Source organism: Polyodon spathula, chromosome 48, assembly GCF_017654505.1.
Source record: "Polyodon spathula isolate WHYD16114869_AA chromosome 48, ASM1765450v1, whole genome shotgun sequence".
NCBI lineage: Eukaryota > Metazoa > Chordata > Actinopteri > Acipenseriformes > Polyodontidae > Polyodon > Polyodon spathula.
The window spans coordinates 298,662-323,661 of NC_054581.1; the positions used below are offsets into that span (position 1 = coordinate 298,662).

Genomic DNA, 25,000 nt, shown 5'->3' on the forward strand with positions numbered 1-25,000 from the left:
ACTCCTAGTGAAAGCAGGACTGGATCACACTGCTGTGCAGCGGGAGTCTTTATTCCCATCCCAGTGATAGATAGGCGAGGCACAGGCAGCATTCCCATTGCAATCAATACTCCCATTCCTCTCTCTCTCTCATATATATGAGAGAGAGAGAGGAATGGGAGTATTGAAGCGTTGAAGCGGCGCGACGGTAAAGGCATCGCTTCTCAGCAAATTTCCAGATTTCCAATTAAATCTTGGAGACTTTTTCTCTTAACCCCCCCCCCCCCCCCCCCCACCTGCCCGGTGACGCACGAGGCGGCTGCTGCAGACTGAGTCATCGTGCCTCGCGGGGGAGGAGGGTGCAAGCTCTAAATATAACCAGTGAGCCGGGACCGGGGACAGCGGCATGCGAGCAGACAACCCTGTCAAACTCGATCAGAAGGATAAAGCGCCCGCCTGTCTAGAATACACGCACTGTGAAGCATGTCGACCAGTCCGTCGGGAAAAATCCCATTTACACCCAGCTCAGTTCACATTAACCCACTAGCAAAGTAGTTATTATATTATAAATACAGTGTCTATATGAAGATGGCACTGAAGTTATCAATACAGAGTTAGTATTATATAAATAAATGTTTGCTTGAAGACTAGCGGTTTTTATTCGGAGTAGATCTGATACGACATTCTGTCGCAGCTGTAAAGCAATCGCGTTTTTAAAAATGAAAAAGGAATCCGTTAAAAGCGACGCTGCTCAATAATTCAACAGCTGCCAGGAATAGCCACTATGACGTCATCTCCCTAAGTGGTGCGCCGGATCCATTTATAAACCCACTCGAACATCCGGGCCTGTATGAAAGTTGCTTTACAATGCTCCCCTATGCTTTACCAGACCTCTGTGTGCTTTACAATGCTTCCCTATGCTTTACCAGACCTCTCTGTGCTTTACAATGCTTCCCTATGCTTTACCAGACCTCTCTGTGCTTTACAATGCTTCCCTATGCTTTACCAGACCTCTCTGTGCTTTACCAGACCTCTCTGTGCTTTACAATGCTTCCCTATGCTTTACCATACCTCTCTGTGCTTTACAATGCTTCCCTATGCTACCTCTCTGTGCTTTACAATGCTTCCCAGACCTCTCTGTGCTTTACAATGCTTCCCTATGCTTTACCAGACCTCTCTGTGCTTTACAATGCTTCCCTATGCTTTACCAGACCTGTCTGTGCTTTACAATGCTTCCCTATGCTTTACCAGACCTCTCTGTGCTTTACCAGACCTCTCTGTGCTTTACAATGCTTCCCTATTCTTTACCAGACCTGTCTGTGCTTAACAATGCTTCCCTATTCTTTACCACACCTCTCTGTGCTTTACAATGCTTCCCTATGCTTTACCAGACCTCTCTGTGCTTTACAATGCTTCCCTATGCTTTACCATGAGCTCCATTATCCTCTCCCTGGGATGTCTGGCAGCCGCCGAGGTCAACAGTTTAATCTCGCTTTCAAATCCCTTGTAATCTAAAACAGACTCTACATGTATGCCATAGCTGCGCATTTCAAACTGCAAATATAGAGAATTAAAGAAAGAAAAATCAAGCTGTATTCTGTTCTCTGCACGGAACTCCAGCGCGTGTGTCGGATTACCAGCCTGTGTTTAGATCGGATTCGCGTGAAATTTCGTGAATGAAATTAAAACTGGCAGAGGCGGGCGGTGTCATTGATGTCGGTTTGAAAGCTAATCTCTTTTCCAATTAACACGGGACCGCTATCAGCACACAACCGGCCGCAGGGTTTAATAAAGGCGAGATAAATGCAGTCAAGTTTGATTTGAGGGGAAGGGGGACGGGGCGGGACGGGGGGGAGGGGGGGGTAACGGGGGGATAGAGAAATAATTGCTTTCCCCCCCGGATCCCTTATTGCTTTCCCCCGGACCTCCTATATATACATATACACACACACACACACACACACACACACACACACACACACACACACACACACACACACACACACACACACACACACACACAACACACACACACACACACACTGACACACACACACACACACACACACAGACACACACACAGACACACACACACACTGACACAGACACACACAGACACACACACACACACACACTGACACACACACACACACACTGACACATACACACTGACACACACACACACACACACACACACACAACACACACACACACACACACACACACACACACACACACACACACACACACACCACACACACACACAGACACACACTGACACACACACACACACACACACTGTGAATTAATAGTCGATTTCACGGGAGAGAAGACTGCAGACTGCAATGCGCATTGAGTGGGTGTGAAACTGTCAGCTTCACTCCAGGGAGAGAGGAGGAGGAGGAGTCAGTCGAAGTGTAGCTGAGAGGGGCCTCCTCCTTCCAAAACAAAGAGTTTGTGAAAACAGTCCTGAAACAATCCTCCGAGAAACAGATCAAACAAACACAGTTGTTTGTTTCAGAACCTGAACAATCAACAAACAACAAACAAACAACCACAACCACAACAACAACAACATAATTTATTAATTTATAATAAATAATTATAATGAGTGTCAAAACATTTTTTTAAATGAGACACCATCAAACAGCTTAATAAACGGAACTTCAGATCTCGAAACAGAGCTAACAGAAGCTCTAGAAAGAGAGAGAGAGAAGGGACAGAGAGAGAGAGAGGGACAGAGAGAGAGAGGAGACAGAGAGAGAGAGACAGAGAGAGAGAGAGAGAGAGAGACGGGGGAGAGAGACAGAGAGACAGACAGAGAGAGAGACGAGAGAGAGAGAGAGAGAGGGAGAGAGACAGAGAGAGAGAGAGACAGGGACAGAAAGAGACAGAGAGAGAGAGAGATAATAGGAAGGGAGAGAGAGAAAGACGAGATTATATCGGATATCTCTTCTCTCCTCTATCTCCACTACAGGGGTGATCGAGATCTATTTTATTTCTTAATATTAAAGGGAAAATGTATCTACGGTACGTACGTCATCATAAGCGTTTCCTTTGTCTAGATTCCAGTGAATTAGTATAGCGTAAAAACATGATAGATTGATTTATTGTAAGTATTGATTACTATTAACTAAATAACATATATTAACACAAAGCAAATCTATTACTCAACCCCCCCCCCCCCCCCCCCCCCCAAAAAAAAAAAAAAAAAAAAACGAATCTACGTGGACCTGTTTGATTTTGAACAGCAGTTGCGTGTGTGTTGTGGCGGTTGTGTGTGTGCGTGTGCGTGTGTGTGTGTGTGTGTGTGCGTGTGCGTGTGTGTGTGTGTGCGCGTGTGTGTGTGTGTGTGTGTGTGGAGCGAGTTATGCATTCAAGTCACTCTCTGACAACGGGAAACCTCGGCTCTTTAACGCAAATACTACTCTCCATTCACCGCTTCTCTCGTTCATTCATCAAAACCACTGCGGTGAGGAGAACAGCGGCTCCAGCCTGGCACAGTCTTTATCAATGAACCGCTGACGTCAATGGGGATGCTGACGTCAGGACACGTGGTGCTCCGGGGAGTATTAAAGAGCGATCGCTGTCCGTGGTGCTGAAACAGAGCAAGAAGCGTGGAGCTAGAGAGAGCGAGAGAGAGAGAGCCTGAAACAAAACAGAGACATTTCTATACCCGCAAAACGATCAAAGAAATAATACAGCAATCTATACAAACAAGACAGCTCGAATAAATAATTATCATCATTAAAAAAAACAAAAAAAAAAACAAAAACAAACAAACAAACAACAGATGTCTAATGTAATAGGTTCATTGGATTTTAAGTAATTTTATAATAATAATAATAATAATAATAAATATATAATAATAATAATAATAATAATAATAATAATAATAATAATAATAATAATACCTGTTTTCTTTTTTATGGCGATTTTGATATTATTCATTTGAGTGTCAGCTTCAGTCTTGTTAATTGAGATTTCATTGTATTTGTGTTTAATATATAAACGCACACACATAAGAGACAGACAGAGAGAGAGAGAGAGAGAGAGAGAGAGAGAGAGAGAGAGATCAGAATCCAGATAGACAGACACACAGACAGACACACAGATAGAGAGACCGATACAGATTTATAAACAGTGCTGGGGCACCTGTTGGATTTCGGATAGTGGGCGCTCCATTGATCTGAACATTGTTTGTAACTCGAGAATTGTTGTATAGTGCTGTGTGGGGCTACGCGGTGCTGTGCGGGGGCTGTGCGGGGGCTACGTGGGGCTGTGCAGGGCTACGTGGGGCTGCACAGGGCTGTGTGGGGCTACGTGGGGCTGTATGGGGCTGCGTGGGGCTGTGTGGGGCTGTGCGGGGCTGCACTGGGCTGTGTGTGCTACGTGGGTGTGTGTGTGCTGTGTGGAGCTGCGCGGGGCTGCATGGGGCTGTGCAGAGCTGTGCGGGGCTGCGCTGGGCTGTGCATGCTACTGTGCGGGGCTGCGCTGGGCTGTGCATGCTACGTGGGGGTGTGTGTGCTGAGTGGAGCTGCGCGGGGCTGTGCTGGGCTGTCCTGTCTCACTGGATCAGGATTATAAGGCACCCACACTGTGTTACACACGCAGGTGATATTGCGACATTGTTAAGTTCTGTTGTTAATCGAGATTATATAAAAAAGACTCTCTCTCATTTATGAATACAGGGCTATTACCGTTACAATGAAACTGAAAACAAAAAGAAACACGATTCAGTTGTTTATTATCTGGTTGATAATAGGAAGCCCAGAGGAGGGTTGTCTCGTGCAATCAGGGGATGGAGTTCCTGAAGAGGTGAAGAGGTTGAAATCGAGGGGGGTAGGGGGAGGGGGGGGGACTTTCCAAATCGGCATCTTCAATTAAGTCAGGTATATAAGTTGCTATGGAAACAATGTGGCTCCAGGCGTTCGACCCATCTACGGGGAAATTGAATTAGAGAGTAAGCCTGGTTGCCAGGGCAGTGACAGAATCCCCCCCCCCCCCGCACTCTATCTAGACTGACCTTTTCCCATGCCTGAGTCACAATGCAGACTCGCTGTGGAGTTTCTGCAGCAGAGAGCCGGACCCCTTCTCGTTGTGCAGCACTAATGATGGCGCTGCGTTACACAGGCGGCTCCACTCTGGTGCCTTTGCCTTTACCAGGCAGGCTTCTGTGTGTGCTTTCAGAAGCTACACCACAGGGAGAAAGGGAACTTGCTTCAGATTTAAAGTCTGTGTTATCACTCAGGAGAAAGAGCAGCTTTCTGCCAGAGTTCCCTATAGAATTCTAGACTTGCTCTGGAATGCCGGGTCTTGCCTCAGGTTCTGTTTACAAGGTTCCAAATAGAACTGTTCAAGGTCTAGAATTAAAACAGTTTGATTATGTGTTCCAATTTGGAACTTAGAATAAGCACAGTGAAAGCATTGTAAAGCACAGGGAAGCATTGTAAAGCACAGAGAGGTCTGGCAAAGCACAGAGAAGCATTGTAAAATACAGAGAGGTCTGGTAAAGCATAGGGAAGCATTGTAAAATACAAAGAGGTCTGGTAAAGCATAGGGAAGCATTGTAAAATACAGAGAGGTCTGGTAAAGCATAGGGAAGCATTGTAAAATACAAAGAGGTCTGGTAAAGCATAGAGAAGCATTGTAAAGGGCAGAGAGGTGTGATATAATGAATATGTATCTATATATATATATATATATATATATATATATATATATATATATATATATATATATATATATATAATACCTGTTTGTTCCTCTGTGTTTCTTGCAGACTCTCAGCGATGAAGTGGTCTTGTTACCATGGCTGTGCGGTCTCCCTGCTCCTCTCCATCACCCTCACCCTCCTCGCCCGCGCTGCGCCCATCACGGAAAACGAAGCCCCGCAGGAGGATGACGTGGGCATGGCGCACGACGGCATGCCAAGGCTGCCGGACCCCCTCCGCGAGCTCAACCTGGAGACCCCCCAGCTGCCTGGGGGAGGGGACAAAGATGTGAAAACCCGATCCCTCTCCAGTCCCTCTCCAGCCCGCCTCGGCCACAAGCAGCAGGGAGGAGAGGAGGAGGAGGAGCTGTTCAAAGACATCGACCCAAAAACGCTCGCCGCTGTGCTGATTGAAGCGCTGAACCAGGGTGGGGAGCAGGAGGAGGAGAGGGAGGGAGGGAAGGAGGGAAAGGAGGGTGGAGAGGAAAAGGGAGGGGAGGCAGTGCTAGCCTTGCTGGGGCAGCAGCAGCAGGATGAGGCTATGGAGAGGAGGAAGGAGGAAGAGAGGTTTACTGAGAGGGTGAAAAGCCGGACTACGAGTGGCCCGGGGAGGCTGGAGAAGGAGAAGCCCAGGGGGGAGAGCAGTTCCTGGGGGAAGCCAGCGGCCAACCCCCCCTCAGAGGAGAAGGAGGAGGAGGAGGGAGAGGAGAAGCAGGGAGTCCTGACCGAGCGAGAGATGGAGAACCTGGAGGCCATGCTGAGGGAGATGCAGAGACATAGCCTGGCTGGGGAGAGGGAGAGGGAGAGGGAGAGAGAGAGAGCTGCAGTCGCCAGCCTGGGGAAGGGGAGAGGAAGCTGGGAAGACTCAGGAGAGGTCGGGGGGGAGCTCGCTGCTTTAAGGGGGCTGGTGCAGAGAGGAGGAGAGAGCCAGGAAGAGGAGGAGGAGGAGGCGAAGAGAGAGAGGAAGGCACCTCAGCCCAGGCTGCTCCACCCCCAGTTCAGGAGCGAGGAAGATGAAGAGGAGGCTGCGTTAGAGGCCGAGGAAGAGGCAGAGCAGGAGGAGGTGAGGAGGCAGGCAGCTGAGGCCCAAAGAGCCAGGGATGAGGAAGAGAAGCTGGCCGACGTGGCGTCCGATCTGCTGCTGCAGTACCTCATGAAGCAGGGAGGGGGCGCCAGAGAGCAGGAGAGGGAGGAGCTCGAGGAAGGGCACAGCCACAGCACTAACCCCAACCACAGGCAAGGCCAACACAAAAAGAACTACCTTCTGGAAGACAACGCAGCCGAGGACAAGAGGTCCAACGAGGACGAGGACGACATGGACCCGCAGACCATCGACAGGCTGATCGAGATCTCCAGCAAGCTCCACCTGCCCGCCGATGACGTCATCGACATCATCACCGACGTGGAGGAGAAAAAGAAGAAGAAAGACTCCGCCCCCGAGCCCCGACGCCGCCCCGCCCCTAACCCCGCCCCCAAACCGGCCTTCAACCACGCCCTCGACCAAAACCCCGCAGGCAGAGCCGGCAGCGCAAGGACACCCCCTGGCAGGCTACAAGTGGAACTGCAACGCGATTTCAAGCAGAAAGCAGCTCCTGTAAAACAGCAGCAGTATCCCAAACAGCAGGCTTCCATGCACAAGGCGAACAGCCTGTATTACCCTCGCTACCAGCCTGCCAGACACAGCCAGGAGCTCTCTGTGAACGACATCCTGGGCAACTCCCTGGACTACGAGGAGTCGTGGCCAGCCCCTTGGAGATACCAAGCCCAGCAACAGCAGCAGCGAGAGAGCTACCCCATCCCGAATTACATCCAGCCCCGGCGCCCCCCTCCCCAGCCCCGCAGGCACTTCTACTACCCCGCTGCCCCCAGGGGGCAGCAGAGAGGAGATTACTACCAGGAGACTCGAGACAACGAGGAGGAGCTGGAGAACTTCATCGAGAAGATCCTGCTGGAACACCCGGAGGTGTTCCAATGAAACCCCGTCCCCGCTGAGAGAGGCGAGAGAGAGAGAGAGAGAGAGAGAGAGAGAGAGAGAACTGCACGTGTGTTTAGTCTCTGCGTCATTCAATTGCTGTGCAAAAGTATCACTTCATTGAAAAAAAAAAAAAAAAAAAAAAACCCCTGTGACGTGTGGCTGTGCGTCAGTCAGTCAGTCGGCTGTGTGCCCTGTGCTGATGACGTGTACAACCTGACTTGTATTAATAAAACCCGTGGCTTCATGTAAATAGCATGTTGATTTTACTAGTTTTCCTAAACAAAAAAACACAAATAAAAGCAACTATTTTATTAACTTTCAGGTTTCTATTTCCTTTGAAAAAAAATATATATATACACAACCCCTGCGTGCACACACACCCACTCTATACACTTGCATACACTTAAACACACACACACACACCTTTACACACAGTAAACCACAGGTGTGGTTGATCTGGGGGGGTCTATGATTGATCAGCACTGGAGGCCATTGGGTGATAATGGGATTCCGATAGCAGTGCCTCTATCCCTGAACCGCAGCCTGGACTGAGATCAGGGGCAGACTGGCCCTTCCTCTCCTGCTCTTCGCTCCAAACCCTGTTCTAAACTGTTCAACTGAACTCAATACTGAAAGCTGCTTCCAGACTGCGTGGCGGTGCATGGTTTCATTTGCACTGGAGCCTCCTTCCCTGCTCAGCCTTCCAATACACCAATAGTGAATCTCAGAGACACGGCAGCCAAGCAGCAACACCAACAGCTTAACTTTTCATGCAGGGAAGATACAAAAAACACAAACAGTTATATATATAGATATATATATATGTGTGTGTATGGAAGCTGTATTTGAGTTGTGCCTGTGTGTGTGACACCCCCTCCCCCCCCACACACTGGACAGGGGTGCTACTGTCACTGGAATCTAAATGACTGGTGACTCATACAGAGAGAGGAGGAGGGGGGAGAGGAGAGAGGAGGGGGAGAGAGGGAGAGAGGCAATGCAGTATGAGATGAGAGAGGCGCTTGCAGGTTGATGTTTAAACAGAGGAATGCAGTAGAACCTATACTGTGACCTACAGGGCAATCAACATTCAGACAAAGATACACACACACGCGAGCACACAGAGACACAGACACACACACACAGACTCACACAGAGAGAACGTTCAGCTCAATGATAGTGTTTATTAATCCACTCAATTTCACACAAACAACACGATCCCTTATCAAGCAAGACAAAACCAGCAAATAAACAAAAACATCAATAACAAATAATATTGATAATAACAACAATTAAAATAATGACGATAAGAATCATTTCACACAGTCTAACAAGACATCCGACTTCCATCGGAACGGGGTTTCGACCCGCTGTTCTTGTGAGCTGTTCATATAAAATTACATTCAGGCGATTCCCTTTTTTTTAAATATATATTTCTATAGAAACGGAAGATCGTTTCTTCCTCCCTTGTATCCCTCCTTTGAAGAGCGAACTCTGAGCTGCCCATAAATTTAAACACGGCGATCTAGACCTGGTTATCTCTCTCTCTTCTTTTTAAAAAAAAAAAAAAAAAAAAAAACAAGTCCCGCCTTATCTCAGCTGCGCTGAGAGCGTCTTAAAAACACTTTTACCAAAATACATAGAAATTTTTTTTTTTTTTTTTTTTTTTAAATGTCCTGTGGTCCTGTATAATCAATAAAGGAGTTCCTGTTTGAATTACATTGCTTCATTTTGCTTCCTTCAGTGCGAGGAGAATTATTCAGGACTGAATGGGTCAAAGCATCACGCTGCCCCTGGTGGATCCGAGAAGTATTACAGCTGCTCTGTGCACTATTTATTAAAATTACTTCCTTGCATCCACTAGGAGGCAGTGTGTTGCAGGGGTGGGGGGTTAATAGATACAGTCTAAAGTTCTGGGTTCTAGGTTTTGGGTTCTAGAGCCACTACGCCAGTCCCATCTCTTCTAGAACACTGCGGGGCGATTCATCATCCTGGGCGAGAGAGAGAGAGAGAGAGAACATAACAGATACTTTAACATCACGTGATCAAAAAAAACTAGAAAATGATATCAGCTAAAAAAAAAAAAAAAGGCTACCAGAAGGAAGCTATAATAACAGTACAGTAGTATTTCACGTTGGATTTCAAAATGCAATTCAATATGAGAACAAGGGAACATTATTCAGCAGCTTTCACTGGACTCTATGAAGCTGAGGGAGTTCATTCTATATAGAGGGGGTGCAATTCAATATGTTAACAAGGGAACATTATTCAGCAGCTTTCACTGGACTCTATGAAGCTGAGGGAGTTCATTCTATATAGAGGGGGTGCAATTCAATATGTTAACAAGGGAACATTATTCAGCAGCTTTCACTGGACTCTATGAAGCTGAGGGAGTTCATTCTATATAGAGGGGGTGCAATTCAATATGATAACAAGGGAACATTATTCAGCAGCTTTCACTGGACTCTATGAAGCTGAGGGAGTTCATTCTATATAGAGGGGGTGCAATTCAATATGTTAACAAGGGAACATTATTCAGCAGCTTTCACTGGACTCTATGAAGCTGAGGGAGTTCATTCTATATAGAGGGGGTGCAATTCAATATGTTAACAAGGGAACATTATTCAGCAGCTTTCACTGGACTCTATGAAGCTGAGGGAGTTCATTCTATATAGAGGGGGTGCAATTCAATATGTTAACAAGGGAACATTATTCAGCAGCTTTCACTGGACTCTATGAAGCTGAGGGAGTTCATTCTATATAGAGGGGGTGCAATTCAATATGTTAACAAGGGAACATTATTCAGCAGCTTTCACTGGACTCTATGAAGCTGAGGGAGTTCATTCTATATAGAGGGGGTGCAATTCAATATGTTAACAAGGGAACATTATTCAGCAGCTTTCACTGGACTCTATGAAGCTGAGGGAGTTCATTCTATATAGAGGGGGTGCAATTCAATATGAGAACAAGGGAACATTATTCAGCAGCTTTCACTGGACTCTATGAAGCTGAGGGAGTTCATTCTATATAGAGGGGGTGCAATTCAATATGTTAACAAGGGAACATTATTCAGCAGCTTTCACTGGACTCTATGAAGCTGAGGGAGTTCATTCTATATAGAGGGGGTGCAATTCAATATGAGAACAAGGGAACATTATTCAGCAGCTTTCACTGGACTCTATGAAGCTGAGGGAGTTCATTCTATATAGAGGGGGTGCAATTCAATATGATAACAAGGGAACATTATTCAGCAGCTTTCACTGGACTCTATGAAGCTGAGGGAGTTCATTCTATATAGAGGGGGTGCAATTCAATATGTTAACAAGGGAACATTATTCAGCAGCTTTCACTGGACTCTATGAAGCTGAGGGAGTTCATTCTATATAGAGGGGGTGCAATTCAATATGATAACAAGGGAACATTATTCAGCAGCTTTCACTGGACTCTATGAAGCTGAGGGAGTTCATTCTATATAGAGGGGGTGCAATTCAATATGTTAACAAGGGAACATTATTCAGCAGCTTTCACTGGACTCTATGAAGCTGAGGGAGTTCATTCTATATAGAGGGGGTGCAATTCAATATGTTAACAAGGGATCATTATTCAGCAGCTTTCACTGGACTCTATGAAGCTGAGGGAGTTCATTCTATATAGAAGCGATTTAACACTTTTGCTCAGAGCTGCATACTCCTGCAGTGACTGTGCTGTATCACACCCCCCTGCAGTGACTGTGCTGTATCACACCCCCCTGCAATGACTGTGCTGTATCACACACCTCCTGCAGTAGGTCAGCCTGCTCTATGGCTTTCAGAACACTCTTTTTGGAGGTGTCCTGAATCTCTCCCCCCATCAGGAACTCATCCAGGATGAAGTAGGCCTTCTCAAAGTTGAAGATGATATCCAGCTCACAGACCTGTGGGAGGAACGGATCCCTTTAACATTTAGACAGCAGAGTGGCACCACACGATTACTCCACTGTCCGGAGCGCTCTCTCTCTCTCTCTCTCTCTCTCCGCCAGCCAGGGGGCGCTGGTGTCCATCAGTGAAGCAGCAGCTGCAGGGGTTTGTGACGATCGCTGCTTCTCTCAAGCCTCTGCGGAGATCAGCGATCCACACGAACCCAGGCAGCTGCTTCTGCAATCATTTCTGAAGGGTGAATCAGCGCGATTGACACCAGCGCCTCTCGTCTGACTGTCGGCACCTCATTTCTGTGGAGAGCTCCAGTAATTGAATGGTACAGCCCTGGCCGCAGAGCACCCCCGAGCGCTGACACCCTGCACCCCTCTCTACTCACGCTGCCGAAGTATTTGTCCAGCAGCTCCACGAAGCGATGGATCACCTCCAGAGTGATGAGCTCGTTGTCCTGCTCCTCCACTGCACAGCAGAAATACAGGCTGGCGTACCTGAGAGAGGGACAGGGGACAGGGAGACAGAGACGGACACAGAGATCTCGTCAACCAGAAATGAGAATTCTTCTCCTGCGGCAACACTGCCCCCTGCTGGCCGAAAGCAGAACAGCAACTCAACACTAGGAGCACCCTACTGTAGGCTGTCAAAAAGTCAGTCCAAACAATAACGCTGATGAAGGCACTAGACAGCACTGGAACTGCAATCTCACTAAAACAATGCTGCTACAATTAGGACGAGAATCGCGCCCAGGTCCGGTCCGGTCCGGTCCCCTCACCTCTTGTACACGATCTTCAGGTCCCTCCACTCCAGAAAGCTGCACATCTTGGGCTTGCGGGCCAGAACCAGCTGCATGAGCTCCCGAACCAGCTTCTTCTTGTCTCTCTCCGAGGTGGGCGTGTACCACTTCTGCAAACGCAGCTTCCCCTGTCTGCTGAACAGCAGCATGAAGCGCATCTGAGAGAGAGAGAGAGAGAGAGAGAGAGAGCGCTACACACACTGCTACACACACACTGCTACACACACAGCTTCCCCTGCCCGCTGAACAGCAGCATGAAGCACATGTGAGAGTGAATATATATATATATATATATATATATATATATATATATATATATATATATATATCTTGCTTGTTGTTTTCTTTACATGCTGGTATGTCGCAGTAGAAGTCGGTTCCAAGGGTTACTGTCCACATTTATCAAGCAAAGCAGAAAATGTCTAACAGTCAATGCTTTCCTATGGATATTTTGCGGTGAATCTCAAGAATAACGACGTGCTTCACCGGGGCACTTCCGGTCTGAAAAGCAACCGATTTCTTCTTAATCCCGGATATTCACCGCCTTGCTTAGTAAATGTGGACAGTAACCCCTCAGACTGACTTTTACTGCAACATGCCAGCATGTAAAGAAAACAAACAAACAAGCCAGCCAGCCAGCCAGCCAGGGGATTCTGCGGGTCAAAACGTTCCTTAAAAAAACAACACGCATCTTAAAAACGAGTCATTAATGCATTCGCGGAGTTCTTTAGAACAAAGTCTGAAAAACGCTTCTCTTATTGTCAAGGTTTACACACTGAACAACTAAAACACGCAGCGTGAATTCAATAATGAAACCATTTAATCAGGAGCAAACCTGAACATCTCGGAGCACAGTGTGTAATACAGCATAGGGAAGCATTGTAAAGCACAGAGAGGTCTGGTAAAGCACAGGGAAGCATTGTAAAGCACAGAGAGGTCTGGTAAAGCACAGGGAAGCATTGTAAAGCACAGAGAGGTCTGGTAAAGCATAGGGAAGCATTGTAAAGCACAGAGAGGTCTGGTAAAGCACAGGGAAGCATTGTAAAGCACAGAGAGGTCTGGTAAAGCACAGGGAAGCATTGTAAAGCACAGAGTCGTGTCTCCAGACCATTGGTGTGGGGCGGCTCGTAGCATTTCGGTCTCTGAAGACAGTTCGTGGCCCTTCCAAGATAGCATAGGGAAGCATTGTAAAGCACAGAGAGGTCTGGTAAAGCATAGGGAAGCATTGTAAAGCACAGAGAGGTCTGGTAAAGCATAGGGAAGCATTGTAAAGCACAGAGAGGTCTGGTAAAGCATAGGGAAGCATTGTAAAGCACAGAGAGGTCTGGTAAAGCACAGGGAAGCATTGTAAAGCACAGAGAGGTCTGGTAAAGCATAGGGAAGCATTGTAAAGCACAGAGAGGTCTGGTAAAGCATAGGGAAGCATTGTAAAGCACAGAGAGGTCTGGTAAAGCATAGGGAAGCATTGTAAAGCACAGAGAGGTCTGGTAAAGCACAGGGGAGCATTGTAAAGCACAGAGAGGTAAAGTACATTGAAAAGTAAACCACGGTAAACTAACCTTTATAAAATTCCGATTATGATATTTTGGGATAAACTTTTAGAATGATCCTTCTCGGTCAAATTGGGTCTAAAAGTAAGATCCGATATGACGTGAACTTCCTGTCTCGGCTCCACACCTGTACGAGACACACCTGCGCCGCTGAGCACTTCCGGGCGGTGTACTGATCTGTACCGGAAGCGAGTAATCCTTCAGTTTGGTTTTTACCAGCTCGTCTAACCACTCCCTCAGAGCATCTGGCCTATATACAAACCTACATATTATATATATATATATATATATATACACACACACAAAGCTATAGAATATATAGAGGTACGGTTTATACACACATAAAGCTATATCATGTATACAGGCACGGTTTCTATATATATTAACGCCGCATTTCTGAGTCCGTGATCTCCCCGCTACAGAGGTTACGGCTCTACTTGTTTGTATCTGTTTCTTATTGTTTCTTGTTGTTTCTTGTTTTGAAATGTATCTGTTTCTTATTGTTTCTTGTTTTGAAATGTATCTGTTTCTTATTGTTTCTTGTTTTGAAATGTATCTGTTTCTTATTGTTTCTTGTTTTGAAATGTATCTGTTTCTTATTGTTTCTTATTGTTTCTTGTTTTGAAATGTATCTGTTTCTTATTGTTTCTTGTTTTGAAATGTATCTGTTTCTTATTGTTTCTTGTTTTGAAATGTATCTGTTTCTTATTGTTTCTTGTTTTGAAATGTATCTGTTTCTTATTGTTTCTTTGTTGCCGGCAGCTGTTACCTGTCAGCCGTGCTCCAGGTGAGCGGAAGCGGGAGAGTCTCGCCTCATATCGCGCTGTACAGCGGCGCTATAGGGGTGTCTCCGCACTCCCCCCAAAATATATCACATAGCTCCCACCCCCGGTCTTACCATGTCGTGCGTGAGATATATGGACCGGTCCCGAAGCGGTTCGGCTCAATCCGGGCTCAGATCGATTTGCGCTGCTTTCCTGGAGCGGAGTGGTTAAAATCTCCGACCCGACTCTGCCATTACTGTCCCCGGAGTGTGTGGGGGCAGGGGGGGGCGGGATCGAAAAGGAAGGGCGAGTCGATTCGCGCAGGCGCGTAGAAGCATGGCATTGAAGGCTTGCCGGAGATTGACGGAGATGCGCGAAACCCGTCCGTAGAAGCGATACGCTGGGCTTGCCGGAGGTTGAGCAAAGAGGCCGAACATCTAAACGGCTTTTTTTGTTGCCGGGGAAAACCCAGCACCTTTCGTTCTCAAGAGTCGTTCTCAAGGAGGTATCCATAGCAACCTTTGGTAACGTAGAGCCGGAGGCGAGTCTGAACAGGTTCGTTTTACAGGTTCGTTTCAGTCAAAAATAGCAATTTTGGCAAAAACCGATTGGAGATCAAGATGACGTCTTTGGAAGATAATTTTGGGCCATTTTTGACATTAAATATATCTATATATATCTATATATATCTATATCTATATATATATATATAGAGAGAGAGAGAGAGAGAGAGAGAGAGAGAGAGAGAGAGAGAGAGATTATTAATACAGATTTAAAGATAGAAGTAAAAATGATGTCACGGTACGTATGACATCACGCAAGAATAAAACGTGGATCTGAATATGAGGTCGTTGAAATCAATCGCGTGCAATTCTCCGTTTGTCCACAAGAGGTCGCTGCAGGACCAGTTTTCACGGTGTGCAAATGACGTGCCGAGGCCGATCTCTGCAGTTTGCAGCGATGCATTTATCAGGCTAAATATATCTGCTGTACACGAATGCACATGAACGACCAATGAGATAAATTTATAGAGGAATGAAGGAAAATAAACAGATCAACAGACTCAACACACACTAACCAAAACCAATGACTCCCAAAGACAAAATCTTCTTTATCATACATTTTGAATCACAAAGCCAAAAAAAAACCACAAACACTTTTATAATTTAATAATCCCTGACAAAATATCTAACAGCTGAGCAAAAGCCCACAAACAAACACAAAAATCACACACACACACACACCGAGAAAACACACACACACGAAGTTGGAATCGCTTAGAAAAGAGACACAGTGTGACTCCACACACCGCAGAGCCCATTAATAGCTGAAGCAGGACTTCACTTTGATTGAAGCCGGGCTGCAGTTACTCTCAAAACCCAGCTTTTTGAAAAACATTTTTTTTTTTTAATTTCTCTGCGGTCCTGTCCTGCCAGCCTCACCCTGTTGTAGCTGCCCTATCTGTGTGCCACATTTGCCCCTCAGTGTAATACAGAACTGTCGCTGTGCTGCCGAGGATCCTCTGAGAAGGGTATAGCTGGCACACTGTGGTCCCATTCGAGCAGCCTCGCCCCATTAGAACAGCAGAATTATTGCATCGCCATTGTAGCATAAACAGTGACAGGTCTTTATAGCGTTAGAGTTATAATAAATAATAATAATACAAACATTAATAATTGTAAACTCTTCCCTCCCAAGACTTTCAAAAACAATTCCTATTCAAATGTTGGTTTGTTTCAATAAAAATATATATGATATTTCTCAGTGATTTCTCTATACGCTGTTCAGGTATATGTTATTCTTATTCTTATTATTTGAAAGGTGTTGCTGGTCTGTGTTCACTGTTCTGCAGGGTCACTTCCCAGCCGGCTCCATGACTTGACCCAGAAACAAAACAGCACCTGGAAGAGAGAGCAGGGTTCAGACACGGGTTCAAAAACTACAAGAGAGCAGGGCTCAAAAACTACAAGAGAGCAGGGTTCAGAAGCTACGAGACAGCAGGGTTCAGACACGGGTTCAAAAACTACAAGAGAGCAGGGCTCAAAAACTATGAGAGAGCAGGGTTCAGACACGGGTTCAAAAACTACAAGAGAGCAGGGTTCAGAAGCTACGAGAGAGCAGGGTTCAGACACTGGTTCAAAAACTACAAGAGAGCAGGGTTCAGAAGCTACGAGAGAGCAGGGTTCAGACACGGGTTCAAAAACTACAAGAGAGCAGGGTTCAGAAGCTACGAGAGAGCAGGGTTCAGACACGGGTTCAAAAACTACAAGAGAGCAGGGTTCAGAAGCTACGAGAGAGCAGGGTTCAGACACGGGTTCAAAAACTACAAGAGAGCAGGGCTCAAAAACTACAAGAGAGCAGGGTTCAGACACGGGTTCAAAAACTACAAGAGAGCATACACACACACACAGGCTCTACAATGGCAAGGCAATCATGGTTGTGTATTACACTGAGGCGCAATGGTAGCACAATCATAGGGCAGCTGCAATGGGACCACAGTATAATAATAATAATAATAATAATAATATAATAATAATAATAATAATAATATAATAATAATAATAATAATAATAGTCACCTGTGGGTTTGTGCTGCACCAGGAACAGGAAGGGCCTGTCGAGAGTGATCTCCTCAACTGCCATGCGAGAGAACAGGATCGCAGCTGCAGACAGACAGACAGACAGACAGACAGACAGAGTCAGCGCCACACGCCAGCATTCACCAGCACAACCATTAACTAATACCAAGAGAACTCTTCAACCACAAGAGAGACAGAGTCGACCAGACCCGTTCACTGATATAAGGGTGAGGGGAGGGTGAGGGTGAGGGTCAGGGTCAGGGTCAGGGTCAGGGTCAGGGTCAGGGTCAGCTGAACTCACCGGTCGCTGCAGCTCCCTTGGTTCCTTTCTCATCCACCTCGATCTTCACCTTCTGAAGAACCTTTGACACAAATAAGGGCTCCTCCACTGAGAGAGAGAGAGAGAGAGAGAGAGACACATGTTATACTAACTGTACCCTTCCCAAATGAGTGCTCCAATGCCAAATGCAATAATGGTTCTGTATTTTACTGAGGGGCTGTAGTGGGACGGTACTCACTGGTGACTCTGGTGAAGTCAGCTCTCTGCTGGTTGAACATGTCCCTCATGCCCAGTCCTGCCAGAGCCCCGTTGAGCTCACTCTCCGTCTCGATGGAAAACCTGGGAGGAGAAACCCAGCAGAGATCAGCTTTACCATCCCTACACCCTGCACCCTACACCCTACACACACCCCTGTACCCTGCACCCTACACACACTACACCCTACACACACCCCTGTACCCTGCACCTTACACACACTACACCCTGCACACACCCCTGTACCCTACACCCTGCACCCTAAACACACACACTACACACACCCCTGTACCCTACACCCTGCACCCTACACACACCCCTGTACCCTACACACACACACACACACACACTACACACACACCTGTACCCTACACCCCTACATCCTGCACACACACACACACACACTACACCCTACACATACCCCTGTACCCTACACACCACTAAATTCTACATCCTGTACCCTGCACGCACCCCTACACACAAGCACAGCAATACAATGCGCTCTCTCTCTCTCTCTCTCTCTCTCTCTCTCTCTCTCTCTCTCTCTCTCTCTCTCTCTCTCTCTCACCTGGGCAGTGCTAGTTGTCGGCTGGCTCTCCTCAGGCCCCTCCTCCACTCCCTCAGCAGCTCCCCACTCAGCCCCGCGGTGAGGGCAGACAGGGGGACATCCTTCTCGAAGGGGGACAAAAGGAGCATGCTCATCGTGTCCCCCTCGTACGGCAGCTCGATGACATCATAGTCCACGCCGTCCGGGGTCACGAACTCGCCTGCAAGAGGGAGTGACGTCATCAGAGACAGAGAGAATGAGGGCGTGACATCATCGCAGAGAGCGTGACATCACAGCCAGGGAAAGTAGGATGTCATTTTTATTAATAAACACTGTTGGTTTTAGAATTGTCTGACCTGCCTGACCCCTGCCTGACCCCAGCACTCACCGTACTGGAAGCGCGCAGTCTGTTGCATCATGGGTACCAGCATGGAGCTGCCATTGGCGCAGTGGAACAGCCGCTCGCGCGTCTCCTGGGGCTCAAAGGGCACCTTCCACCTGCCCTGGAAGTGAATCGCGTTGAGCAGAAGGAGGCGGGTCTCAGAGGACAAGGCGTCTGAGGACAAGAAGTGAGGTAGCATACCTGGCAGAGAGAGAGGGAAAGAGTGTGAGGGGAAAGAACTACATCCCCCAGCATGCCTCGCTGTCATTACTAGTATAGAAGTGATAGAACTGATTCAAGTTGCCGCTTGCTGGTGGCAGTCCTGGTTCACGTTAATAGCACTTCTAAAGCTATGTGCATAAAGCACTACAACTCCCATCATCCCTCACTTAATAATAGCAGTGTAGGCATGCTGGGAGCTGTAGTTTTTACCAACCGATTCTGCTCGTTACTGATTCAGATTGCCATGTCTAATAATAATAATAATAATAATAATAATAATAATAACAATAACTCCTCGTCCTTTTACCCATGGTGTTGTCCGAGACCCAGCGGTTCACCACGGCCGTGGCAGTCTGAGTGTCCCTGAAATCGACCTGTTTGGGGAGCTGTTGGAAGACCTTGGCCAGGCGATGGCGGAACGGCTTCTCCAGACGCAGCTTGCGGTGAACGAAGGCGGCGCTCGCCGTCTGCAGGGCGCCCTCGCCGGACAGCGACGCGCAGATCTTCCGCAGAGTCTGCGGTACCCAGCGATCTGAGACACGGGAAACGAGGGAGAGGGACATGAGACTCCCAATAGCAGAGGTCCGTCCATTCCCTGTTTTACTAAGAGCTTGATTAACCACAGTGTAAGCAGGGTATAGATTCTCAAAGCTAATGTACTCAGCATTAGCAGGGATGTTAATAATACTTCCATTGCAGAGCGGTGTGATCCAGTCCTGGTTTCACTGGGAGTTTAATAATAAGACACACCTGGACACACTGTGGGCTGATCAAGCTAGTAGCAAAACCTGGACTGGATGACACTTTTATGCAATCGGAGTATTATTTCCATCCCCCTTATGATAATATCAGATAAGATTATTAATAACTGTTACAAAACGTCACGCTTGCTACATCTTTACAAATTACTTAAATGCACGCCAAGCATACAAGCAAACACAAGAAAAATGCTAATAGATTAATTAGTTATAAATTAGCAATTTGAGCTTACCCTCGACGGCGTATCCCATAGCACCGCGCACCTGCGCGTACGTCTGCCCCGCGGCTCCCAGCTGCACCATGCCCATCACGGTGGACAGTCCGTACGGGGAGAAGACCAGGTTCCTCTCGGCGGCCGGAGAGCGGAGCGCCTCTCGGAAAACTCGCATGCCGAAATCAGAGTCCATCTCCGGGAGCAGGGAGCCCAGCGCTCCGGCAACTAGCAACAGCGGTACAACGAGACTCTGCATTCTGTAAAATAAATTATATATATATATATACATATGTGCAACTATATATAATATATATATACATATGGCACTTCAAACAAACACCGCGTGTATTATTCTGCCGCGCTATGGAGATATACCTGCCCGTGGGCGCAAAGTGAAATAAATATATTATTATTATTATTAATACTACTTTTATAGTACTATGCACATGCTCTTTTTGTGACTTTATTACACGCTTGTGATGTCACTATATATCACTCCACAACCGTGTACTGGTAAAGCATAGGGAAGCATTGTAAAGCACAGAGAGGTCTGGTAAAGCACAGGGAAGCATTGTAAAGCACAGAGAGGTCTGGTAAAGCACAGGGAAGCATTGTAAAGCACAGAGAGGTCTGGTAAAGCACAGGGAAGCATTGTAAAGCACAGAGAGGTCTGGTAAAGCATAGGGAAGCATTGTAAAGCACAGAGAGGTCTGGTAAAGCACAGGGAAGCATTGTAAAGCACAGAGAGGTCTGGTAAAGCACAGGGAAGCATTGTAAAGCACAGAGAGGTCTGGTAAAGCATAGGGAAGCATTGCAAAGCACAGAGAGGTCTGGTAAAGCACATTTAAAAAGCAGACTCTGCTGCACTAATCTCATGTGTATCCAGTGCTATTGAATACAGTATAAAGATACTAAAAGAAACAGAAGAACAAATACAATGATGCACGTTCACAGCTTTTCTTACCCGGTTTGAGGAAGTTTCATTTTTCTTGTTGAAGATCAGAGCAGCCGTTTTATTTCTCAGTTAAACTCCAGTCCCTTGTTCCAAAAAGCACAGAAGAGAATATACTGTAGTGTGAGTCTCAGTCTCTCTCTCCTCTCTCCTTCTCATTCTGTCTCTCTTTATACACCTCCACCCCCTTTTCTCTCCCCTCTCTCACACCACAGACACAGACAGGAGGAAGTAATTACTGAAAGTGAAGTCATAGACCCCCCCCCCACCCCCCTGGAATTAGTGGAACACACACGCTGACACACACAAACTGAGACACACAGACAGACACACACACACACACAGTATCGGATTCTGGGGATATGGGCGGTCTGTATATACAGTATATCTTCCATATACAGTCACTGCACAATCGCTTGTCAGATTGTCATGAAACTTGCTATTTCTGGTTCTAGACTCTCCTGTGCATGCTCTCGCGATGTGGAACCTGCTATTTCTGGTTCTAGACTCTCCCGTGCATGCTCTCGCGATGTGAAACCTGCTATTTCTGGTTCTAGACTCTCCTGTGCATGCTCTCGCTATGAGTCTGGGTCATCGACTTGTTCCTCCCCCTGAGAGATCTGGTTTGTGGCAATGGGGATGGATGTTGCTGGCAGGCTCTCTGTAATACAGGCTCATTAGTTTGTGTAAATCATGGGTTTATTATTGCCTGTGCTGTGCTGCAGTACAGTAGAGTAACACCACAGCAAAGCAAGCCAAAGCACGCTGATGAGAGTCTCAAAGAATGCTGGGGGCTGGAAATATTCCGTAGCCATGGAAACTATATCCAAGCAACGAGAGAGAGAAAGAGTGAAATAGGACTAGATGTACAGTGTTAGGAGCCTAGGGGGCAGACCAGAGGGCGTGTGCTTTGTGATGTCATCAGTAGAGAATTTGAACAAACCAATCTCAGACAGGGTCTGAACTCAGAATTCCACTGGCAGACTGAATCAATTCCTTCACAGTGAGTGTGTGTGTGTGTGTGCATGTGAATGTGTCAGGGCTCGTTTATAGAGAAGGATCTGTGCTTCACTTTGATAAGGGGCTGGTTCATTCTCTTCAGTGTGCTTCACTACACTTTGAGAAGGGGCTGGTTCATTCTCTTCTCTATGCTACACTTTGAGAAGGGGGCTGGTTCATTCTCTTCTCTGTGCTTCACTTTGAGAAGGGGGCTGGTTCATTCTCTTCTCTGTGCTTCACTTTAAGAAGGGGCTGATTCATTCTCTTCTCTGTGCTTCACGTTGAGAAGGGGCTGGTTCATTCTCTTCTCTGTGCTTCACTTTGAGAAGGGGCTGGTTCATTCTCTTCTCTGTGCTTCACTTTGAGAAGGGGCTGGTTCACTCTCTTCTCTGTGCTTACACTTTGAGAAGGGGTTGGTTCATTCTCTTCTCTGTGCTTCACGTTGAGAAGGGGCTGGTTCATTCTCTTCTCTGTGCTACACTTAAAGAAGGGGGTCGTTTCACAAGGAGGGGTCCTCCTTAAATTAGTCTGTCCCTCTCCTTCCTTCCTTCAGGTACAGTACAACCATAAACCTGTCCCCTTGAGCACGCTGCCCTCTAGAGGATGTAAGATAGACTAGCTATCAAGGGGTTAGAATTGAGTCTTCTATTATCCATGAATGAGAAGAAAAGTCATTAAAACAGGAGAGTCGCTATTTTAATAATGGCATAAGTTAGAGCCATGACCCTTTCCCTATATGCTGTTGTGTTTATGCCCTGCCTGACCCTGTGGAACTCCCCCCTGACTCACCCCCCTCCGAGCGCCACTGAACTCTGGACTGATCGCTGACCCCCCCCCCCCCCCCCCGAGTCCATATCACACACATGGCCTCCGATCTGTCACTGGAATCTCTACAGCATCATTTCAAATGGAAACTGGAATTTCACAAAATACCATTGAATTGCATTGCAGGAAAGAGCTTTGCTGTGTTTGTAATTGGAATTATAATTATAACTGACCCCCGGTCTGACACACACTCACACTCACACACACATACACGCACACAGACATGCACACTCACGTGCTGTGCCTCTGGTATCTCCTTAATTGCACAGCTCACGTCTGTTTTCAAAAAGTAGACTGCAATTCACGGGAAAGAGTCTGAGGAGGGAAATGGCACATCAGGCGCTTCCTCCTGGGAGAATGCGTCCAGCTGATAACACCTCGGGACTCACAGAAGAGAAGGAGAGAGTGAGTCATTGAGTGAGTGAGTGAGTTTGTCGCTTGTTTTTATTGCAAAACACCTTTGTTTTCGTGTTCAGTTGTTCACAGAACAAAGCAAAAGGATTCTGGGATTGAAGTCATTTCTACAGACGCACCTGAGTCACGCGAACATGAGAGTGTCTAAACGAGAGACAGACAGCAAGATAACCCTAACCCTGTGCCTGCGTTTCACCTTCAAACAGACCAAAAACACTGATTAATCCACAGCAGCACACGCTGAGACCCTAACCCCAACCCAAACCCTAACACTAACCCCAACCCCAACCCCAACCCTAACCCTAACCGTGCTCTGTGCCTGCGTTTCAGCATCAAACAGAGACCAAAAACAGTGTGTGTGTGTGTATGTATCTCTGTCTCAATGTGTGTGTGTGTGTGTATATATCTCTCACTCTCAGTGTGTGTGTGTGTGTATCTCTCAGTCTCAGTGTGTGTTTGTGTATCGCTCACTCTCAGTGTGTGTGTGTATATCTCTCAGTCTCAGTGTGTGTGTGTGTGTGTGTGTGTGTATATCTCTCAGTCTCAGTGTGTGTGTGTATATATCTCAGTCTCAGTGTGTGTGTGTGTGTGTGTGTGTGTATCTCTCAGTCTCAGTGTGTGTTTGTGTATCGCTCACTCTCAGTGTGTGTGTGTATATCTCTCAGTCTCAGTGTGTGTTTGTGTATCGCTCACTCTCAGTGTGTGTGTGTGTATCTCTTACTCTCAGTGTGTGTGTGTGTATCTCTCAGTCTCAGTGTGTGTGTGTGTGTGTGTGTGTGTATATCTGTCTCAGAGTCACACACACTCACCCCCACTCATGTGTGTGTGTGTCATCTCTCAGTCTCATGTGTGTTTGTGTATCGCTCACTCTCAGTGTGTGTGTGTATATATCTCTTACTCTCAGTTTGTGTGTGTGTGTGTGTGTGTGTGTGTGTGTGTATATCTCTTACTCTCAGTGTGTGTGTGTATATATCTCTCAGTCTCAGTGTGTGTGTGTATATATCTCAGTCTCAGTGTGTGTTTGTGTATCGCTCACTCTCAGTGTGTGTGTGTGTATCTCTCACTCTCAGTGTGTGTTTGTGTATCGCTCACTCTCAGTGTGAGTGTGTGTATCTCTCACTCTCAGTGTGTGTTTGTGTATCGCTCACTCTCAGTGTGTGTGTGTATATCTCTCAGTCTCAGTGTGTGTGTGTGTGTATATATCTCTCAGCCTCAGTGTGTGTGTGTATGTGTATCTCTCAGTCTCTGGGAGTGTGACTCAGTGCTTCCCATCTCCTGTAAATCTAAATATAGAGGACAGAGGGGGCTGTTGTTATCCTCTGGGGGGACACGCCAGAGCCTCAAATAACTATCTGAGTTTACTGTAACACACACAGGAAGTGCATGGTGGGGGGGGGGGACTGATGGGGTATGTGGAAAATGAAAATGAACCTACGTGGACCGGACTGTGGCAGTAGACCCCCCCCATCATAGTGGAAAATGAAAATGATGCTGATGGAATTCACTGTGGCAGAATTCCATCATTGCTCATCGTGGGGGGGGGGGTATTAATTTCTTGCATTTCATGTATTTGCTCTTAAATGGTCACACAGTCGTGATCCAGGCTTGGTTCCGGCAGCTGCAACACTGACTAGACTCTGAATCATCATCAACACCAATGCAGACAGACAGACAGACACTGTCTGGCTACGAACAGATAGACTGGCAGACAGACAGACAAACAGGGCAGAGAGACAGACAGACAGACAGACAGACAAGCAGGCAGGCAGGCAGACAGAGAGACACAAACACACACAGACAGACAGGCAGGCAGGCAGGCAGACAGAGAGACACAAACACACACAGACAGACAGGCAGGCAGACAGACAGGCAGATAGACAGACAGACAGAC

At 46.9% G+C, this 25,000-nt stretch overlaps 3 protein-coding genes across 5 annotated transcripts; 1 reads left to right on the forward strand and 2 right to left on the reverse strand.

Moving 5' to 3' along the window:
* Positions 1-5,750: 5,750 nt before the first annotated feature.
* Positions 5,751-7,982, forward strand: LOC121306544 (neurosecretory protein VGF-like). The gene has a single exon (XM_041238324.1). The coding sequence runs from the start codon at positions 5,772-5,774 to the stop codon at positions 7,665-7,667; it is 1,896 nt and encodes a 631-aa protein (XP_041094258.1). The 5' UTR covers positions 5,751-5,771; the 3' UTR covers positions 7,668-7,982.
* A 1,241-nt stretch (positions 7,983-9,223) lies between these two features.
* Positions 9,224-14,966, reverse strand: LOC121306587 (AP-1 complex subunit sigma-1A-like). Of its 2 annotated transcripts, none has more exons than XM_041238400.1 (5): positions 14,817-14,966; positions 12,348-12,526; positions 11,958-12,066; positions 11,440-11,577; positions 9,224-9,655 (listed from the first exon to the last, which is right to left on the reverse strand). In XM_041238400.1, exons 1-5 carry the CDS (start codon positions 14,817-14,819, stop codon positions 9,608-9,610), a joined length of 477 nt encoding a protein of 158 aa, XP_041094334.1. In that variant the 5' UTR covers positions 14,820-14,966; the 3' UTR covers positions 9,224-9,607. The 2 variants fall into 2 exon arrangements, with proteins under 2 accessions (XP_041094334.1, XP_041094335.1); XM_041238401.1 differs by lacking the exon at positions 14,817-14,966 and adding an exon at positions 13,928-14,184.
* An 807-nt stretch (positions 14,967-15,773) lies between these two features.
* On the reverse strand, positions 15,774-21,050 carry LOC121306552 (plasminogen activator inhibitor 1-like). Of its 2 annotated transcripts, none has more exons than XM_041238338.1 (9): positions 20,884-21,050; positions 19,938-20,144; positions 19,254-19,478; positions 18,731-18,925; positions 18,364-18,562; positions 17,779-17,879; positions 17,562-17,648; positions 17,261-17,344; positions 15,774-16,583 (listed from the first exon to the last, which is right to left on the reverse strand). In XM_041238338.1, exons 2-9 carry the CDS (start codon positions 20,110-20,112, stop codon positions 16,537-16,539), a joined length of 1,113 nt encoding a protein of 370 aa, XP_041094272.1. In that variant the 5' UTR covers positions 20,113-20,144; positions 20,884-21,050; the 3' UTR covers positions 15,774-16,536. The 2 variants fall into 2 exon arrangements, with proteins under 2 accessions (XP_041094272.1, XP_041094271.1); XM_041238337.1 differs by having other exon boundaries at positions 19,938-20,176.
* Between the last annotated feature and the right edge of the window lie 3,950 nt (positions 21,051-25,000).